This window comes from Kogia breviceps, chromosome 3 (assembly GCF_026419965.1).
Source record: "Kogia breviceps isolate mKogBre1 chromosome 3, mKogBre1 haplotype 1, whole genome shotgun sequence".
Lineage (NCBI taxonomy): Eukaryota > Metazoa > Chordata > Mammalia > Artiodactyla > Physeteridae > Kogia > Kogia breviceps.
Window position 1 is genome coordinate 188,020,096 of NC_081312.1, and position 22,730 is coordinate 188,042,825.

General features: G+C 40.4%; 1 protein-coding gene across 7 annotated transcripts in view; it reads left to right on the forward strand.

The window, feature by feature from the left end:
* Positions 1-22,730, forward strand: part of MPP7 (MAGUK p55 scaffold protein 7) — a 424,300-nt gene that overhangs the window by 308,512 nt on the left and 93,058 nt on the right. For 5 of the 7 annotated variants that reach the window (XM_067030594.1, XM_067030595.1, XM_059058692.2 and 2 more), the window contains 3 exons: positions 8,342-8,419; positions 10,951-11,031; positions 22,427-22,558. In XM_067030594.1, the coding sequence (XP_066886695.1) occupies positions 8,342-8,419; positions 10,951-11,031; positions 22,427-22,558 (291 nt within the window). The remainder of the gene's footprint in view (positions 1-8,341; positions 8,420-10,950; positions 11,032-22,426; positions 22,559-22,730) is intronic. The other 2 variants (XM_067030597.1, XM_067030596.1) reach the window with 1 other exon arrangement.

Genomic DNA, 22,730 nt, shown 5'->3' on the forward strand with positions numbered 1-22,730 from the left:
CTTATGGACACTATTTAATAGAGCATAAACGTATATACATTTTGAGTTGTCCTTTTTTTCTTAATAGTGTATTTTAAACATTTTAGCACATGCCATTCTTTTTTAGGATCTTGTTTTTGAATAATTGCATATTTTTCTATCATATGAAATTAATGTAACCAGAGTCTCCCCTTCTCCCCAGACCTTTTTTTTACCCCTAGGTCCTTTCTCTCCTCATTTTTGCTCTCTTCTTGTTCTTCAAGGGAGAAAAATGAAGTACACTTGTATTATGCCGTTGAATCTGCAAAGGGAAATGTTTATTTAAAATAAATGAGATTTTGCACATTTGGCGATGCATACTATTTAGTAAGGGATGCTATTTGCCTTATTGCTAAAGCCACGACTTTGGTTATATATTTGTCTATGGGATTCATAATGTTACCCCTCAGGGAAACTTGCCAAACTGTATATCAGAGTGAACTTTTCTGGGGGGTAAAGGGAAATTACATAGTGGATAACATGAAGTGGTGCCATGTCATCCAATATAGAAGGCACTGGCCACACATGGATGTTTAAATTTAAATTAATTAAAATTAAAAATTCAGTTCCTCAGGCCCACTAGCCACAGGCTAAGCGCTCAGTCCAGGAGCCACACAGCTGGTAACTCAGCATAGCGAACAAGCAGAGGATGGGTCCAGCATCAGAACGTGCTGTTGGGCAACCTTGGGGTCACGGCTGTACATGTTACCTGTTTTTATATTAGAGTTTTTACATCAGTTTGGTTTTAAATTTTTGTTCCTAGTATTATAAATACTAGTAAAAAGCAGAATTTCAAGATGTTTGCAAACAGTGAACAGTTCAAAATTATTTAGAGTAATTTTTACTTTGCTAACCAACTTAAATTTTAAAATTATGTACTGAAGTAAAACACATCTGGACAAAGGGTTGCCAGCATCTGGAAATTCTAGGAGAACATTTAAAATATTCTTGATTTAGTACAAAGTCCAGGGACTGGCAGGGGAGGGTGGGCTCTGTATCCTTGAGTGAGGGTCTTGGAAGGATGATGGAGAAAGAGGAAACTGTTTTTAAAAGACACTCAGAAGAAGTAAATTACATGGAGAAATAACATTTATTGGGGGCATGTAGTTTTAGGTTATAATTATAGTAGTTTGATAAATCTAGAAAAATTAGAAACCATAGGAAGGGAAAAACCAAGGGGGAGGGGTGGACGGAAACCATCAATCATCCTGTTGTCAATGACAACAGCCGTTGTGATTTGTCACCTCTCTATCCAGCCTCCTTTCTGTCATATTCATTCAACAGTGAATGAGGTCAGTGGAGAACGCAGAAGAGACCTGAGAGGCCAGTGGGGTGATTAAGTGCCCTGAAGCTAAGCCAGATGGCCTGAGTTTTAAATCCCAGCTCTGCCATTTGTGGAGCCATAGCCAGTTATTTAACTGTGTATCTGTTTATCTGTAAAACTGGGACAACAACAGTGCTATCTACCTTTTAATGTTCTTGTGAGGGTCACGGAATTAAAATACTAAACTCAGTGAAGACCATGTTATTAAGAGTCCTGATAACTAGGCTGAGGTAATACAGGCATATGAGCTTCGGGGCTTATTGTTGCAGGAAGGCAGACACTTAAACACGTAGTTGCAATAAAGTTAGATAAGTTTTATGAGCGGGTAAGTTTAGTATTCTATGATAGTATATGTTCAGGTGACCTAATTCTTGATAATTATTTAAGCAAAATTAGTTTAGCTTTTAGGACAGTTGGTTTCATTTTAGATTACATTTTGTTAGTTTCTTCAAATCAACTGTTACTTGTTTCATGGCTTGTATTCCGTAAAAATTGTTTATTTCCACAATGTGATAAATGTTGAGAGCTTCCAAGAGATAAAGTAAAAATGTTGCCCTGATCATTCTGGTAATATCATAAGTGTCAAAACTCTTTCCCTGATGCTTTGCGTTAGGTACCAGGTTGCCAAAAAGGTAACAGAATCCTCTCTTAGCAATAGCATCTGCCTAATCAAAATAAAATCTATCTTCCAGACTTTTTACAAGAGACTTTGGTTAGCTTTGAGCATAATTAAAAGAGTATTTTACTTGATACCTATTAAAAACAGGAAACAATGAGGTACAACTGTTTTTCATATATAGTGGGGGGCAATCTCCTCAACTGGAAATAAGAAGAGGCTAAAGTAAGTTTTCAAGCATAAAAATTTAAGGGCGCCAAGATTGGTTCAAGGTGGCGGAGTAGAAGGACGTGCGCTCACTCCCTCTTGCGAGAACACCAGAATCACAACTACCTGCTGAACAGTCATTGACAGGAAGACACTGGAACTCACTAAAAAAGATACCCCACATCCAAAGACACGGGAGAAGCCTCAGTGGGACAGGAGGGGCACAATCACAATAAAATCAAATCCCATAACCGCTGGGTGGGTGACTCACAAACTGGAGAACAATTATACCACAGAAGTCCACCCATTGGAGTGAAGGTTCTGAGCCCCACGTCAGGCTTCCCAACCTGGGGGTCCGGCAACGGGAGGAAGAATTCCCAGAGAATCGGACTTTGAAGGCTAGCGGGATTTGATTACAGGACTTCAACAGGACTGGGGGAAACAGAGACTCCACTCTTGGAGGGCACACACAAAGTAGTGTGCACATTGGAACCCAGGGGAAGCAGCAGTGACCCCACAGGAGACTGAAGCAGACCTACCTGCTAGTGTTGGAGGGTCTCCTACAGAGGCGGGGGATGTCTGTATCTCACTGTGAGGACAAGGACACTGGCAGCAGAAGTTGTGGGAAGTACTCCTTGGCGTGAGTGCTTTCAGAGTCTGCCATTAGCCCCAACAAAGAGCACGGTAGGCTCCAGTGTTGGGTCGCCTCAGGCCAAACAACCGCCAGGGAGGGAACCCAGCCCCACCCATCAGCAGACAAGCAGATTAAAGTTTTACTGAGCTCTGCCCACCAGAGCAACACCTAGCTCTACCCACCACCAGTCCCTCCCATCAGGAAGCTTGCACAGGCCTCTTAGATAGCCTCATCCACCAGAGGGCAGACAGCAGAAGCAAGAAGAACTACAGTCCTGCAGCCTGTGGAACGAAAAACATATTCACAGAAAGACAGACAAAATGAAAAGGGAAAGGACTAAGTACCAGATGAAGGAACAAGCTAAAACCCTAGAGAAAAAAACTAAATGAAGTGGAGATAGGCAGCCTTCCAGAAAATGAATTCAGAATAATGATAGTGAATATGAGCTAGGACCTCGGAAAAAGAATGGAGGCAAAGATTGAGAAGATGCAAGAAATGTTTAACAAAGACCTAGAAGAACTAAGGAACAAACAGACACCTAGAAGTATTAAAGAAAAAACAAACAGAGATGAGTAATACAATATCTGAGATGAAAAATGCATTAGAAGGAATCAACAGCAGAATAACTGAGGCAGAAAAACGGATAAGTGACCAGGGAGACAGAATGGTGGAATTCACTGCCATGGAACAGAATAAAGAAAAAAGAATAAAAGGAAATGCAGACAACCTAAGAGACCTCTGGGACAAAATTAAATGCACCAACATTCTTATTATAGGGGTCCCAGAAAGAGAAGATAGAGAGAGAGGACCCGAGAAAATATTTGAAGAGATTATAGTCGAAAATTTCCCTAACATGGGAAGGGAAATAGCCACCCAAGTCCAGGAAGTGCAGAGAGTCCCAGGCAGGATAAACCCAAGGAGAAACACGCTGAGACACCGAGATACATAGTAATCAAATTGACAAAAATTAAAGACCAAGAAAAATTGTTAAAAGCAACAAGGGAAAAACGACAAACAACATACAAGGGAACTCCCATAAGGTTAACAGCTGATTTGTCAGCAGAAACTCTACAAGCCAGAAGGGAGTGGCATGATATATCTAAAGTGATGAGAGAGAAGAACCTACAACCAAGATTACTCTACCCGGCAAGGATCTCATTCAGATTCGGCAGGGAAATCAAAAGCTTTACAAACAAGCAAAAGCTAAGAGAATTCAGCACCGCCAAACCAGCTCTACAAGAAATGCTAAAGGAACTTCTTTAAGTGGGAAACACAAGAGAAGAAAAGGACCTACAAAAACAAACCCAAAACAATTAAGAAAATGGTAATAGGAACATACACATTAATAATTACCTTAAATGTGAATGGATTAAATGCTCCAACCAAAAGACACAGTCTCACTGAATGGATACAAAAGCAAGACCCATATATATGCTCTCCACAAGAGACCCGCTTCAGACATAGGGACACATAAAAACTGAAAGTGAGGGGATGGAAAAAGATATTCCATGCAAATGGAAATCAAAAGAAAGCTGGAATAGCAATATTCATATCAGATAAAATAGACTTTAAAATAAAGAATGTTACAAGAAACAAGGAAGGACATAATGATCAAGGGATCATTCCAAGAAGAAGATATAACAATTATAAATATATGTGCACCCAACATAGGAGCACCTCAGTACATAAGGCAAATGCTAACAGTTATAAAAGAGGAAATCAACAGTTAACACAATAATAGTGGGGGGAAAAATAATAATAATAATAGTGGGGGACTTTAACACCTCACTCACACCAATGGACAGATCATCCAGACAGAAAATTAATAAGGAAACACAAGCTTTAAATGACACAATAGACCAGATAGATTTAATTGCTATTTGTAGGATATTCCATCTGGAAGCAACAGATTACACTTCTTCTCAGGTGCACACAGAACGTTCTTCAGGATAGATCACATCTTGGGTCACAAATCAAGCCTCAGTAAATTTAAGATAATTGAAATCATATCAAGCATTTTTTCAGACCACAGTGCTATGAGATATGAAATTTACAGTGAAAAAAAAACCGTAAAAACACAAACACATGGAGGCTAAAGAATACGTTACTAAATAACCAAGAGATCACTGAAGAAATCAAAGAGGAAATCAAAAAATACCTAGAGACAAATGGCAACAAAAACGCGATGATCCAAAATCTATGGGATGCAGCAAAAGCAGTTCTAAGAGGGAAGTTTATAGCAATACAATCCTATGTCAAGAACCAAGAAAAATGTCAAATAAACAATCTAAGCTTACACCTAAAGGAACTAGAGAAAGAACAAACAAAACCCAAAGTTAGTAAAAGGAAAGAAATCGTAAAGATGAGAGCAGAAATAAATGAAATAGAAACAAAGAAAACAATAGCAAAGATCAATAAAACTAAAAACTGGTTCTTTGAGAAGATAAACAAAATTGATAAACCTTTAGCCAGACTCATCAAGAAACAGAGGGAGAGGACTCAAATCAATAAAATTAGAAATGAAAAAGGGGAAGTTACAACAGACACCACAGAAATACAGAGCATCTTAAGAGACTACTACAAGCAACTCTATGCCAATAAAATGGACAACCTGGAAGAAATGGACAAATTCTTAGATCCTTCCAAGACTGAACCAGGAAGAAATAGAAAATATGAACAGACTAATCACAAGTAATGAATTGAAACTGTGATTAAAAATCTTCCAAGGAACAAAAGTCCAGGACCAGATGGCTTCACAGGTGAATTCTATCAAACATTTGGAGAAGAGCTAACACCCATCCTTCTCAAACTCTTCCAAAAAATTGCAGAGGAAGGAACACTCCCAAACTCATTCTATGAGGCCACCATCACCCTGATACCAAAACCAGACAAAAATACTACAAAAAAAGAAAATTACAGGCCATTATCACTGATGACTGTAGATGCAAAAATCCTCAACAAAATACTAACAGAGAATCCCACAACACATTAAAAGCATCATACACAATCAAGTGGGATTTATCCCAGGGATGCAAGGATTCTTTAATATATGCAAATCAATAATGTGATACACCATATTAACAAATTGAAGAATAAAAATGATATAATCATCTCAGTAGATGCAGGGAATCAGACTCCCTGACTTCAGACTATACTACAAAGCTACAGTAATCAAGACAATATGGTACTGGCACAAAAAACAAAAATATAGATCAATGGAACAAGAGAGAGAGCCTGGAGATAAACCCGCGCACATATGGGCACTGTATTTTTGATAAAGGAGGCAAGAATATACAATGGAGAAAAGACAGCCTCTTCAACAAGTGGTTCTGGGAAAACTGGACAGCTACATGTAAAAGAATGAAATTAGAACACTACCTAACACCATACACAAAAATAAACTCAAAATGTAGTAAAGGCCTAAATGTAAGACCGGACACTATAAAACTGTTAGAGGAAAACATAGGAAGAACATCTTTGACATAAATCACAGCAAGATCTTTTTTAACCCCTGTCCTAGAGTAATGGAAATAAAAACAAAAATAAACAAATGGGATCTAATGAAACTTAAAAGCTTTTGCACAGCAAAGGAAACTATAAACAAGACGAAAGACAACTCTCAGAATGGGAGAAAATATTTGCAAACGAATCAGAGGACAAAAGTTTAATCTCCAGATCTCCAAAGAAGACATACAGATGGCCAAGAGGCACCTAAAAAGCTGCTCAACATCACTAATCATTAGAGAAATGCAAAGCAAAACTACAGTGCGGTATCACCTCACACCAGTTAGAATGGGCATCATCAGAAAATCTACAAACAACAAATGCTGGAGAGGGTGTGGAGAAAAGGGGACCCTCTTGCACTGCTGGTGGGAATGTAAATTGATACAGCCACTATGGAGAACAGTATGGAGGTTCCTTAAAAAACTAAAAATAGAACTACCATCTGACCCAGCAATCCCACTCCTGGGCATATACCCAGAGAAAACCATAATTCAAAAAGACACATGCACCCCGGTGTTCATTGCAGCACTACTTACAATAGCCAGGACATGGAAGCATCCTACATAACCATGAACAGATGAATGGATAAAGAACGTGTGGCACATCTATACAATGGAGTATTACTCAGCCATAAAAAGAAACGAAATTGGGTCATGTGTAGAGATGTGGATGGACCTAGAGACTGTCATACAGAGTGAAGTAAGAAAGAGAAAAACAAATATCGTATATGAACGCATATATGTGGAATGTAGAGAAATGGTGCAGATGAACCAGTTTGCTAGGCAGAGATAGAGACACAGATGTAGAGAACAAACATGTGGTCCCCAAAGGGGGAAAGCAGGGGAGGGGGTGGTGGTGGGATGAACTGGGAGATTGGGGTTGACATATATACACTATTTGTATAAAATAGATAACTAATAAGAACCTGCTGTATAAAAATATAAAATTCAAAAAAAATTTAAGGGCCCCTGTGTAAGAGCTGAAATAGATTAAACTTAGGTGCCAACAGTTACAAATTTGTCAAAGCTCCCCTCATTTCTTAGCTATCATTCTAGGTTTTTTTTTTTTTTTTTTTGGTTTTGTTTTTTGTTTTTTGTGGTATGCGGGCCTCTCACTGTTGTGGCCTCTCCCGTAGCAGAGCACAGGCGCCGGACGCACCGGCTCAGCGGCCATGGCTCACGGGCCCAGCCACTCCGCGGCATGTGGGATCTTCCCGGACCGGGGCACGAACCCGTGTCCCCTGCATCGGCAGGCGGATTCTCAACCACTGCGCCACCAGGGAAGCCCCATTCTAGGTTTTTTAAAGGAACTCAGTTAGTCTTCTAATGCATTAAAATGTATTCTTGCTTTGTATTTCTTTGGTCATGGTGATGGGAAACAGACAAAATTATCTTGTATTAATAGAATTTTACTGGTTTTACAAAATGAAAAACTGAAGCTGAATAGTTACGAGAGATGTCTCTAGTTAGAGAAATCCCTTTGTTTTGTAGAAATTTGAGTGGCGGGGGGGGGAAGCTGACTATTTGGAAGGAAAAAAGGAGAGAAGAAGGGAAAGGAGCTGTGTGCTCCGTGACGTCTTCCGGGAGCGCTGGCCCTCGGTCTGCGCGACGCCAGGTTCTTTGCTCTGGGTGGTTATTACACACCAAACTGTCAGAACATGGCTGCCAGCTTCTTGCTTTGCTTTAATCACAATTTATGCTTTTAGCAGGTATATAACCTACAACCGCTGCTCGAAGTATTAAAGCAATTATGTTTTAGAAATTAAAGATTTTATAAAGCTAATGTTTGTTTGGGGAACACAGTTTGGCTTTTGCGTGGGTTCTGTTTAATGATGATCCCACCCCCCAGTTTGACTTCATGTTACAAGCACTGAAGCACAGTAATAGATGACTTAGGCATGCCTATTTGTCATCTGCAGGTTTACAGAAACATGTTTAGAATGTTTAGTAGATGAGTGGCTATTGAAATGATCCAAGTAGTTGAATGTCTCAGGTTGCTTGCTGGCAGGTGAGCTTATGTGCCTTTGCTTTCCTTCCAGATTCACGAGAAGCTTCACTACTACGAGGAGCAGAATCCCACACCCGTCCTCCAGGCTGCGGCAGCCTTAGCTGGTGACGTAAGTGTGTCTTTCTGAGCTCAGGGAGACTCGTCCTCCGTGGCCCCTTGGGGGCAGGCCTCACCCTAGTGCAGACAGAGGCATGTGATCCTAGGAGTGAAAACCGAAGGAAGTTGCAAGTATCTCCAAAAGGGCTGTCATCCCTGAGTTTACACTGACACTAGGCTGATTTGTTTGTTTGTTTGTTTTTGCGGTACGTGGGCCTCTCACTGTTGTGGCCTCTCCCGTTGCGGAGCACAGGCTCCGGGCGCGCAGGCTCAGCGGCCACGGCTCACGGGCCCAGCCGCTCCGCAGCATGTGGGATCTTCCCGGACCGGGGCACGAACCCGCGTCCCCCGCATCGGCAGGCGGACTCTCAACCACTGCGCCACCAGGGAAGCCCCACTAGGCTGATTTTCGTTCACTTTCCTGTCCTAAAGATTTTGCATGGAGATAACCCTCTTGGTCCTGCCTTGGTAACTACGAAATAGAAATTTTAGTCTGTGACTCTGTGGGGAGAGATGCTATCAGCTGTTAGAGTCAGAGAAAGTCACAGGCAAGAGAAAAGCTTTGGAGAAATAGAGACAAGAGGGCTGTATCGCTGGCAGTCCTGAAACTGACAGACAGTAGCATAGGAATGAGGCAGACGAAATACGTAAAAAGTCAGGGTTGTGTTTTAAATGGATTGTAAAGCATAGTAGTGATTTATGGATATTAGACCTTTCCAAATTACCTTCATAAAAAAATAAATTTGAGCAGCAGTTGGCATTGATGGAGTAGTTAATTTCCTGTAGCTATAATTTTATTTTAAATCTGGGTCAGGGAACTAACTTGCTGTTTCTTACTGTTGACTTCTGGACTCAGATGAACTGAGCACAGACCTGGATGACACTAAGCTGGACAAGAAATACATGTGGCCTGGAGGCTGCTTTTAGTGACACCCTACAGCCTATCTGTTGTTTTTTAATCTTTTACGTTATTACAGTAAAACAAACTATAGTTCCATTTAGTAAGATATTAGGGCTGTAGGTATAATGAAAACAACTGACCATCTTCAAGGGTTGCTTTTCTTTGATAATACCGTGTATTCTAGTTTAGAAAATAAAGCATGTGTAATGAATCTCCAAGTTGTGTGTTACCTGTTTAGTCCCCTTTTTTTTTCTTCCATTTCTACAGAGATTGCAAATTACAAGCATGTTGCAATATACATGTTTTGCGAAGAAGCTTACCTCTGTGTTGCAGAACCAAAACACTTGACAGTTGAGAGAGCCTTGAAAACCAGTTTTAAAACATTTATTGTTGAGGGTTTGGGGAAATATTTATTTATAAACCAATGTAATTAAGGCCCAGTCATGTTACAACAATATTGCATTTTTTTTCATTAGAGATTTTTATGTAAATATAAACATAGCATTTTGTAATTCATCAGAACAATGTATTTAAATGTTTGACTCAAGAGTGCAAAGAGCCTTTTGTGTCTTTTTGTAAGTTAAAAATTCTGGAAAAAAACGTTACCTTGAAAAAGGAAAAGCACTTTGTGAAGTGTAATCAGTGAATATATCAATTTTATCTGATTTTATTTTTTGTGTATAATTTATATTACACCCCTCGTTTAGAGAAAAGTCCTTTCCAGAGATAAGAGCAATTATTTTTAGTTTGTTAGAAACTACAGGGGCAAATGGAACTTTCATGCAGTGTTTTGAGAAGGGTTTTTAAATGAAAGTATATGTACATATTTTGCATTCTGTGCTGCATTTTTTCATAATTCTAATCTTTTTTTCTCTTTGAATCTTGATGTTCTTCTCATGAAAATGATATGATCCTTCTTATAGCCTAAGATTGAGTAGAGCTTTTGCTAGAGGCCTCTTAATGCAGAACGCAAGGCAAGTTCCAAGCTCCACCCCTTTCTTCTTCAGCTTCAGCTGGAACCAGCAATCGAAGTTTATAGCCCTGGTGGTAGAAAACAGTCAGCACCTGAGGTAGCAGCGTAGTTGCCAACCTGTTATAAGTCATTTTATGATTAACCTATTTTATATTTAACAGACTGTGTAGGTAAACATAATAAAAGCTTCAGATCATTTGCTCTTTTAGAGGCATTCTAGTTCTTTTTGCCCCAGCTCTAAACCGCAAGCTACTGTGGGTTTTTAGAAACCCTGTGGATTTCACCACCTCATTCAGAAGTTCTTTTTTCTGTTTTTTTCTTTTTTCTTTTTTACAATGTCAAAGCTTGATCCGGTCCTTTTTACAAGTGGTCCTTTGTCTGCATGCGAAAGACCATTTCGTAGATGAAGTGCTGGGATTTGCCCCCTGTGCAGTAAATCAGAAGGTGATGTAGCTGATATGATTTCTTGAGTTGTACTCAGCTGAGAGCCTGGGCTGGGATCAGGGCTACTAAGAGCCTCAAAATAAGAGCAGTGATTGATAGTCTGTTTTCTTTCCTGCTGACTTGTGCTTAATCACTGAAAAAGTAGCAAGAGAGAGTCTCAGTTGTCACACGTGGGTTCCCCTGCTCTTACTAACTGTTCTTCATGTCAATGTGATCTCCTGTGCAGCTGGCGGAGGAGCTTCAGAACAAGCCATTAAACAGTGAGATCAGAGAGCTGTTGAAACTACTGTCAAAACCCAATGTGAAGGTGAGGACGTGTGACACCTGTAATAAATATATCCGAAAAGGGCCACTTTCTGGGACTTCAGATGAATTTTCTTTTGAGCATCAATTTTCAAGTAAATGTATTTTCAAATAGTGCACAGTATTTTAATCGCCTAAATCCCGTTAAGGAAAAAGAGTTGAGCTTTTGATGAGAATGTTGTGACAATCTATAAAATACTTAAATTGGGAAGCTCAGGATTTAAGTTGGCAAATATAATGGAGCTTCAAGGTCGTTCGTTTTTCTTTTAAATGAAGTTAAGAGTACAGGATACAGGACCTATTAGCGATTTTGTTTAGGTTCATTTTGCTTGGCTAGTTAATGGTGTGCCAGTGTATTTGACAACAGTATGTAGTTTTCTGTGGGACTGTCTTAGCATTCCTCTTCCTCTCCCCATTTCCTGCCCTCTCTTCTGCCAATTTGTGTTTTAGTGCATCGTACCATTTTACAGAGCAGAGCATTTTTCCAGTGTAAATACCAGTAAAATATTGGCAGATCCATTTTGAGTCTCTGTTTTTCTTACAAGTTTATCACTTATTTTTCCTCCAGGTGTGATGAGTCAGTGATGTGATTTGGAAATTTTCCTGTTGATTCTAAGGTCATTAATGTATTAAATTCTATAACCCATACATTTTGTACTTGATACTACCGCACTTGTATGTGAGATATTGTCCAGGAGTCAGAATTACCTATAGATCAGTAATTAGGTAATCGAAATGATCAGTATGTCATGATTTCTGTTCAGCATATATAGACTGTTGAGTGAAAATGTCCATCTAGAGGCAAAAACTGATTTATTTCTACCTTCTTTGAAAAATCTCCTTTGGAACTGTGCTATATATGGTCTTAAACTGATATTCAAGCAAATATTAAATAAAAGATAAAGAGAGAACATGTATGGACTGTGATTTCTAAACCATGTAAGTAAATATAAAGTACATGAATGTATTTCTGTAAAGGGTAAATGAACTATGATTAGTAATATGAGAGGAATTGACTGGTGCAGAGGAAATTGATTATACTTTAGTTCTAGAAGAATAAGGATCTGGTTAGTGCAGAAAGGTCGCTTGATGCTGAAGACGGAGTGCACAGAGAGTGAGCAGCTTGAAGGCGATTTGTGAATGCTCTGAAAATGTCTTCGCTTTCCTTATACTGCACTTGGGAAGTTGATGTTCATCAGAGCATGGCAAGGGTACCCATGAGGCGCTTGGTAGGCTCCTTTTTGAGAGCGTTATCTTGGTTTGAATTTTACAAATTAAAGAGGCATGTTTCTGACCCCCCAGAAACAAAAAACCTGATTTTGGTATTCCGTTCAAGAGTGTTTGAAATGGAATAGCTAATAATAAAGAGGTTATACTGGATGGAAAATGGTATTTGGCGGGAAAGGGGGTTGCGATCTTAGGTGGTTATGAGATCAGAGAAGATATGTACATTTTGGTGTCTGCCCCAGGTTCCTGGCCCAAAGCTTACAAAACCCTAGTTAATTTCCTGAGTGATAAGAACATGTGAGCATCTATTGTACTTGTATTGAGTTGTCTTTGACCCTGTCCCTGACACAGGTCCCCTCCAGCCCTTGTAAATGTTTAAGTGGTGAGAGTGTCGGGAGCATCCTTTGTCCTAATGAGGTGACTCTGGGTGGCTTCTGGCTGGCCACTGGTCACCAGCAAGACCACACCATGATTAGAAGCTTGGAATTTTCAGCCTCACCCCACCCCTGCCACTGTCCTCCAGAGAGGGGAGAGGGGCTGGAAGAGGAGTTAAGAATTGATTAGGCCCACGTGAGGAAGCCTCCCTGAAATCCTTAAAGTGTGGTGTTCAGAGAGCTTCTAGGCTTGGGGACACATCCGTGTACCAGGAGGGGGATGCACCTACCTCCGCAGGGATAGACGCCCCTACCCTCCAGACCTTACCCTGTGTGTATCTCTTCGTCTGACGGTTCATCTGTGTCCTTTATCATATCCTTTAATAAACTGGTACATGTAAGTGTTTGGCTGAATCCTGTGACCTACTCTAGCAAATTAATTGAACCCAAGCAGGGAGTTGTTGGAACCTCACATCTGCAGCTGGTTGGTCAGAAGCACAGGTGGCAGCCTGGAGTGGTGACTGGTGTCTGAAGTGTGTCTGGCGGTGGGGGAGCAGTCTTAAAGGATTGAGCCTGCAACCTGTGGGAGCTGATGCTCTCTTTGGGAAGATGACCTCAGAATTGGGTTGAACTGTAGGACGCCCAGGTGGTGTCACAGAGAATTGCTTGGTGTTGAGAAAACCCCTCACGCGTTTGGTGATCAGAATTTTGTCTTGTGTGAGCAGTAAAGGAAACACACGCAGAGAAACACAGCAATGGAAGGAGAAACTCCTCCAGAAGGAAGAGAAATGTGGGTTTTCTTCCCTTTACGACGGCATCATGAAGCACCATAGGATGCAGCTTTTAATTGAGTACTTAAACTTTGTTACGGCAAAAATACCTCAGACGAACGATTTTGTCTATTTTCACATTTACGTAGCAGTGTGACTAAGGAATGGTGAGAAGTCAGCATGAAAGGTGTATGTTCAGGACATAACGTGTAGAAAGTGGGTGATATCGCAGACACTCGACGGTACAGTCGACAATGGCAATTTCTGGTTCACCAATCTTGGGAAGAAAATACTTTTCTTCCCAATTTGACCTAGCATTTAACATTGCTTTCCTTGAAATCATTTATGTTAACAACCATCACTTTGAATCTCACTTTTGAAGGTAATTACTTTAAGAAGTGCAGTCCCCAAATAAGTTTTAAGCTATTTCAGAATATGATCAAATACTCCTTTTTGTCTTGGGAATAAATGAAAATATTTGCTTTTTTCTGTTTTAAGAGCAGAAGCAAAGGCACAGTAGAGCGTAATATGTGCGCGTGAGCTGTTCGTTGAACTGACAGTTAAACTATGAAAAATGTAATTCCAAGGTGTTAACTTGAATATTGCCCTTAAATTTCAGTGGATGAGGGAACTAATTATTTACTTTCTGAAGATTGCTCTTCCATTTAAAATATTTAATTCACAATACTGAAAGGAAACCTGAAATGTACCTCCAAAGTAATAATGATTTTTTAAAAACACACATAGGTATATACAACCAAGTGTGTAGCCAACTATGAAATGATAATATGTGCTTTCTATAGACGACTCGTTTGGAAAAGCATTAAAACTTTCTTTGGTAATTTGTAATTGTCCCCAGAGTTGGATCTTCATTCATTCATTCCTACATAAATTCAGCATCTACTCTGCCAGTCCCTATAGCTAGAACTTGTGGAAGTTGTATGAAGATACATGAAGGTGATAGAAATAGTGGGTAAAAAGAGGGAACACCCAGAAATGGTGTGGAACACATAGGAGTTGAGCCAGTGCTGAGGCTGGGTGCGGGTGGGTCGAAGAGGACTGCAGAGGAGATGGTCTATGCCAGGTGACGCCTGAAGGCTGGTGTGAGGTGACCAGAGGGGCAGAGGAGTGAGGGATGAGTCGGCAGGGGAGGTGAGAAATGAAGGTTTCCGGTATGAAGTCCTACAAAGGAAGTAACTTGTCACATTTGAGGGTGTAAAGTAGACTTCGTGTGGCTGGGCAACAGCATGTGAAAGAGGGAGGGGCCGGAGCTGGACAGTAGAGCTGTGAGTCGGGGCCGACCTCCTGGTTTACCCAGGACAGCCTGGTGTTTGCCTGTAGTTCCAGTGTTGTTAATATTAATAGCCTCCCTTGTAATTTCAGTGGTTTCCTTATTTAGATGATAAATTATATGGCTACTGTAATTGCGAGCATATGAAAAAGTTTGAATATTGTCCTAAGAGCAGTAGAAAGTCATTGGAAGGATTTAAATAAGCAAGCGATGCCATCAGTCTGTGTGTAGTATGCACAGCAGTTCCCCGGGTGGGAAGGCCAGCTGGGAGCCTGTAGAAGTAATTTGGGTGCAGCGTGACTGTGGTCCTAACAAAGGATGTGAGGATGGAGACAAGGAAGTGGGGGATGGGTGGGATTGGATGTAAATTCAGTATGAGGTGTTGGGACAGCTGGTTAATTATTTGGGGAAAAATAAGAAAGACCTCTACGAGAATGAATTCCAAGTAGATTAAAGATGGAAGTGTAAAAATTGAACCATCATCATGGGATAGAGTAAAAGCATTTACAGCTTCAGGGGCAGATGGACACACACACACATGAAAAGTTAAAAAAAAAACAATCCATACATGAGGTTGGAAGGAATAACTTATCTTTATAACCGATTTACGATATTGTCTTTAATAAGATGTGATAGTTTATTACTCTGACTTTAATTTTTACCTTTTACAAAGTGACTTGATAAAAACTTCTGAAATTAAACAGAAAAGAATTTTGGATAATACATAACTGTGTTCTGAATCTAAATTTTAAAATAGAAGTCCCTATCCTTGTTGCTTTATTAGTGAAGATGAGTATCGTTTCATATGCTTAATGGGTTTTTATTTCTTCTGTGAATTGTGTGTTCATATATCTTTAGGGATAACTACTCTTCATTGGCTGCATTACCTTTCATTCCTTTTTGTGTACAGAAATATTACATATACATTTTCTTCCATTATAAGTAGGGTAATAGGATGCACTACTTACTGTATTGGAATACACCCAGTCTTTAAAACTTTGGTCAGTCACCATATACAAAAAAAATAATTATTATTACTCAATAATGTCTACAAAATCCAGTCTTATTGTCCAGATCTTACAGTCCAGGAAAAATAACAAAGTATAAAAGAAACCACATGGTGAGAAAAAGGTAATGATAGAGTCACAAGAGGCCTGCGTAGATGTAACAGACTCTAAAGCTTGCTGCAGTGGGGGAGGAGCACGGGCCATTTAGGGGGCACTGTGGAAGGGACGTTGGTCTCTACAGAGACTTTGTTTCCGGGGAAAGCAAAGAGAGTCATCAATAAATAAAAACCACTCCTAGGCATCACATTGCCACATTAAAGGCAAATCATCCTCTCTGAGTTGTCATTCAGTGGCTCATTTTTGATAGAAGTGAGGTGACATCATCTCTCGAACATGGTATTATAATTTAGGAAGTCAGGGAAAATTTGGTAGATTTTTTAAAAGGCAATAAAATAGAAAGATGTGTTGTAATTTTTCAGCTTTCCAAAACATTCACTTACCAGAAATTACTCACTGCCCGGGCATGCGGAATGGATGAGACTTCATTAAAGCATAATAAATGGCAAAGTTAAGCTTCCTTCTGGAAGAATAAATCAGTGTTACTCATCCTTATGAGTCAGACACTTAATTCTAAGGATCTGACAGATATTTAGAGCATAGAATTGACTCCAGGGGGTCTAAGGCAGGGAGAGCTTGGGAGCCCGATGAGTTACAAAGCCCAGTGTTCAATTTCCTGCAGATTCCTCTAAGCGACAGGTAAACCCATCAGCTCTGATCGGTGGCATATGGAAACACAATTTTCATTTAGGTACTGTCTCCTAAAAGAATGTTTGTATAGTGAAGAATAAAGTCACTGCAGTTAAAACAGGAAAATGGAATACAAAGTTACTTTTAGTTGTCCAAAATAAAAATGTTGCTAACCAAAACTATTTATAAAGCAAAGCTGTTAAAAATAATGAACTTGATATCTGTAAATTAAAGTATTTTTTTTTGGAATCCAGATATGAAAGTACAGAGCTAAGGAGGAAAAATAATAGCTGGTGTTTTAACAATGCCTATCAACTATAATATTCACTTTATTATGAATTATATTCATTAGCATTCACTGTTATTCTTACCATGTGCAAGATAGTCACCCTAGATACACAGATAACGGCCATTTCTGGTGCTCTTTGTTCCTCTTTACAGGTCTGTGTTCCCATCTGCAGTCATTCCTCTTGTCTGAAAGAACTTCTTATAACATTTTTGGTAATGCAAGTCCGCTGGTGATGAATTCTTTCACCTTTTGTATGTCTTTAAAAAGTCTTCAATATTCCTTCTTTTTAAAAGGCATTTTTGCTGGGTATAGAATTTTAGGCTGATGGTAGTTTTCTTTGAGTATTTTAAAGATGTTGCTCCATTGTCTCGTGGCTCACATTGTTTCTAAATAGAAGTGTGGAGTCATTTTTATCTTTCTTCTTTTGTGTGTAGTGTGGTGTGCTTTTTTTTTTGGCTGATTTTAAGATAGTCCCCTTTTCACTGGTTTTAAGCAGTTGGTGTTATGTCTGTTATGTCTTTTCTGTTTATTGTACTTGGATACATTGAGCTTCTTAAACATATGGGCTTTTTTGTTTCCATCAAATTTGGAATATTTTCTGCCATATTTCTTCACATTTTTTTTCTTTAACACCTCTCCCTGTCTTTGGAGATGCCAGTTAGGTGCATATAATAGACCATTGAAGTCCCACAGCTCAATAAATGTCTGTTCATAATTTTTCATTATATTTTCTCTTTGTCTTTCATGTGTTTCAGTAGTTTTATTGCTTTGCCTACAAGTGTTAGTCTTATTCAGTGTACTGAATGAAATGTATTTTCACCTTTTACCTGTAGAAGCTTGGTTTGAATCTTTTTTGTATATTCCAAGTCTCCTGTTCAGCCCTTCTTCTAGCTTTTTGAACATTTGGAATTAGTAGTAACTGTTAATTTCCTTTTCTGTGATCTTTCCGTAATTTCAGGATTTGGTTCTATATAATTCTGTCATCTAATTTTTCAGGGTTTAGTTTTATAGCTTTATATTTTTCATCACTATGCATAGTAGTTTCTGATTTTTTACATGCCTAGTAATTTTTGATTGACTGTCAGTCATTGTGAGTTTTACTTTTTTTGATGCTGGATATTTTTGTATATTTATAGATAATATCCTTGAGTTTAAATCACACCATTAAGTTATTTGGAGGCTTGCTTTTAAGCTTTGTTAGGTGAGATCTTAGCAGCATTTAATCTTGGGCTAATTATTTCCTGCTATTAAGACAGTACCCCTCTGTTAACTCTCCTCAATGCCCTGTGAATTGTGAGGCTTTTCCTTGTAACTGGTGGGAACAGGAGCTATTCCTGCCCTGTGCAAGCCTCGGGAATTGTTTCCTGTAATGCAGGGTTTCTCAACCTCGGGACTATTTAAATTTGAGGACTGGATACTTATTTGGCGGTGGGGAGGGGATTGTCCACTATGGTATCAGATGCCTCGGAGCATCTCTTGTCTCTGTGCCCCAGACAGCAGTAGCATCCCTCGAATTGTTACAAACCAAAAATGTCCCCAGACAGTCATATGGCTCCCAGGGAGTAAAATCGCCCTCAGTTCTGAACTACTGCTCTAATCCTTCCTGGAAGTTGTTCTGTATGCGAGCCTTGGCTAAGGACTCAAGGAGCTCTGTGTCTGTGCAGTTCTCTTCATTCTCATCCCTTCCCTGAGGACGTTAGCCCCTTGATCTCCCTGGGTTCCCAGCTCTGTTGTCCTCGGTTCCTTCTTCCCCTGACATAGCGGGAAATTCACTCTAGACAGGAAGCTGGGGGCAGTCTTAGGGTTCGCAGTTGTTTCCTGTCTCTCAGTGATCACTGTCCTTCTTTGTCTCATGTCCAGTGTCTTCAAAAACCATTGCTTCATTATCTTTCTTTTTTTTTTAAGTTTTCTCCAGTGGGTCCCTGTTAACTTCACCTTGGTTCTCATCCTCATTCTTGACCTGTACTTTTGCTGGATACACAATTCTGGGCTGACTGTTACTCTTTTTCTAAGCACTTTCAAGGTGTTTTAACTATCTTCTAGTTATCTTGCTGCTTGATCAGTCAGTTCTCAATTACTTTTTTTCTTTCCTTCCTGATGATCTGTGTTTTTCTCTCTGATATTTTTAAGAACTACTTTCTGTCTCTGGCATTCTGTCATTTCACTATGATGTATGTAAGCGTGGGTTAATTTTTATTGTTCCTGCTTCCTAAAGGATACATTGGAGTTCACGAATCTTCAGACTGTGTCTGTCATCAATTGTCAAAAATTTGCAGCTGTTATATCTTCAGATAATATTTTATCATCTTGATGATGCTGTTCATTCTTTCCCTTTGAAACTTTTGTTGGATACCAAAAAAAGCACCAACCATAAAGGAAAAAAATATTATTGGGTTCATTAATTTGGATCCTTTTTTGATCAAAGAACACTAATAAGAAAGTGAAAGGGCAAGCTACCAGATGGGAGAATGCATTTGTGGCACCTGTAACCAACAGAGGCTTGGATCCAGTGTGTTACAAAGAACTCTTACAAATCAAGAAGAAAAAGACAGATGGAATAGAAAATTGTGCACAGATCTTGAACAGGCATTTCACAAAAGAAGGTATCATGCTGAATAAAACCCTTGAAGACCGGTTGAAACTCGAAGCGAAAAATGGGACATTGGGTGTATCGGACCCCACGGTTGGCAGCAAACAATTGGCATTTACGTTAAAGAAGTTAGAACAGCAGAAGCAGCATCAGGAGGCTGAGAAACTGCACCGACAAGCGAGGAAGACCCTCCGCCGGTCAGCCGGTCCCCTGAAGTCCCGGCCTCGGAGAGGACGGCCGTTCCACTGAGTCTGGAACTAATCCCACGCGTGATTCAGAGCAGCCCACCTCCCCCACTTGATCATCGTTAGAGTGTATTAGCCGTGCCGGGGACATGCGCTGCTGAAGTCCGTGGAAACCCTTGCTGCGTCTGCAGAGGTCAGCGTCTGGCAGCGGGTCCCAGGCCTCTGGTCAGACCGCAGGGCTGCGCCCGCTGGCCACGCAGCACCCCAGGGCGCTTCTGTGCTCTGTTGCTCCCCGAGAACATTGTCCCTTTCCCCTGGTTTTAATCAAGTAAACAAGGTGGGGGTTTTGTAATACTGTGAAACGTGCACCATGAAATGAGAGGCTCTCCTGTGCTGAAAACCAGGACCGACGGTCTTCCAGAAACTTTCTTGCCCTGCCTGCCGCCATCCATGAATCAAGCACCCAAGATGCCATTCCTGTCTCACCTGACTTGTGAGCATTGGTCGTGTTCATGTTTATAAGGATATGCTGGTAGCTGTGTTGCTTGTTTGTGTGTTAGTTTGGGATTTTTAAAGCATATTTTTATACCAAGAGAATATAAGGTAATGGTAATAACAGTCTGAAACAGCAAGTGGAAGCTACTGGATATTCTTTTAACTTGGCACAAGATGAAATACATATATATTTTTAAAAATTCTGTTTCTTAAGTGCAGTTAGAGATATACTGGCTGGAGAAAACGTTTATAAAAAGAAATGCTTTCATTTGAACAGCAAAGAAAAAAGAAGATATCATGAGTTATAAGAAAGGTGAAATTTCAACCACGAGAAGCTATCACTGTGTACTCAGAATGGCCAAACTTAAACTACTACTGTAAACTGTTGGATCCCGTGATGCAGCTAGAACTCACACAAGCTGTCGGTGGGAGAGAAGCTGGAACGACCCCTTTGTCTCGTCTGCCTGTGTTGAATGACCTAGATTTCCACCCTTAAATGTACTTAACCCAGATTTGTGTGTCGATGCATCAGCTGATAGGAAGTATTTACAGCAGTACTGTTTACGATAGCCAAGAGCTGAAAACAGCCTGAGTATCCCCCAAAGGCATAATGGGTAAAGAAACTATGAAAGATGTACATGTTGGAGTACTGTTCAGCCATGAAAAAGGAATGGCTACTAGTAGCAACATGGATGAACCTCACCAACTTAACGTCAGGGAAAAAAGGAAGATCCCATTATGCGGTATTTAAATAGAGGCAAAACTACCACCTTCAGTGGATTAGAGGCCACGGTGGCTAGGAAGGAGCATATTTAGGGGCCCCTGGGGCTCAGTTAATGTTGTGTTTCTTGTTGGGGTGATATTTACAGGGACATACTCATTTTTGAAGATTCTTCATGCAGTATGCTTATGAATTGTGTGCTTTTCTGTATATATGTTATAGTCAATAAGAAAGCTTCATTTAGATACCATTTCTTCTCCATCTTGGAGCTTCTGTTTCAGTAGAGAACAGATATTAAATAGATGTACATAAAAATGGAAACACGGGTAAAAATTATGAGCATGTATGAAGGCAAAGAAGATGGTGCTATGAGATCAAGTAACCCGGAGGTCTACATTTATATTGGATGTTTTAGCCACGCCTCTGTGAGAAAGAAGCCAGGTATTTAAACTGAGTGAGGAAGACATGGGTGTGAGACAGAGTTGGAGGGCAAATACAACACTAGGACTTGCTCTTCACCCCAAACCAGTGGGTGGGTAGGAGAGTTCTTAGTAGACCACTTACGTGACTTACTCTGAGTTTCAAAGTAATTACTCTGGACACACTGTGAATCAGGAATTTGAAAACGAGCCAAAGATGAATACAGGTGGACCATTGAAAGGCTCCAGGTAAAAATGCTCGAGGTAGAAGATGGTGATCAATGATCTAGACCAAGAGTCTGCCAGCTTTTTTATGGAAAAATGTCTGTGGCTTCTACTGAGTTTCTCATCGCAGCGTGGCAGGCGCCGTAAAGCACACATCAGTGAACAGGCATGGCTGTGTTCCAGGGAAGCTTCACTTACGAAAACAGGTGGCACGGTCGGCCACCGTCTGCTCGGGCCTGGAGAGAAGATAACAAATGTTAGCTTACATTCTGGAAGCAGGTTTAACAGGATGGGGGTTGGATGTCGGGAGTGTAGGTAAGGGGGGTTTCAAGGATGATTTCCAGGCTCTGGCTGGAGTAATCGGTGGATCATATGATGCTGCTGATTAGGGAACAAATTAGTTAAAAGTCTAGACCCAGTCACCCCCAATACAGTGACATGTCATGTTTTTCTCATCTTTGGTCTCTAGTGACAATATGACCGTTTTGTGGAGTTTCACCACCACAACCGTCATGACTAGAAAGACTTTTATTCTTTTATACACATAGTCGGCTATTACATCAAAAATTAAGAAGTGAGAAAAATCACAGAAGAATGAAAGCTAGTCAGTTGTATTGAGCAGTTCTTTCTGTGTTTTCTGCTAACAGAAGGAAAGAAAAAAAAAAAAAAAGACATGCGTCGTTGCCTGACACCTGCCAGCCCGTTGGCAGTCTATCTGTAGCCTCATTTTCCTCCCTCCTTTCAAAAGTAACGCTCCCTTACCGACCCCCGACCCTCCCGCCAGCTGCCACTTGTATACGGATGAACCGGAGGGCGCTCAGGTTGGCAGACGCTTCACGCCGACGCTTGCCGCACCCCGTGGCCGAGGAGGGTTGCCTCTGTTGTTCTGCAGCTTCCCCTCGCCCCGTTTGCGAGAGGCTCCTTCCCAAGTAGTTGCCTTCTTACCGTTGAGCTGTGGCAGAACTGGAACATCAGTTTGATTTTCCTTATACTGTAGTCAAATATAAAACGCCAAACACGCGCAACTACTGTGACACTTTTTACCTTGGACTTTGATAGGCTTTGCTCTCCGTCCATGATGCTGTGGCTCTGAAGAACTATGGTCCCGTGTTGCCTCCTGAGCCTGACGATATTGATGAGGAGGAAGACTCGGTGAAAATCATCCGCCTGGTCAAACACAGAGAACCGCTGGTGAGTTCTGGTCGACACTGTATGCTCAGCTATGCGCAGATACCATGACAAAGCCAAATCTGAGGGGCACATACCATTGATTCCTCTCTCTAAAATGGACTTCCTCTGTGTCCTCAACTTCGAAATACATGGAGCATATTCACACCTAAAGCATATGATTTAGAAAAATTAA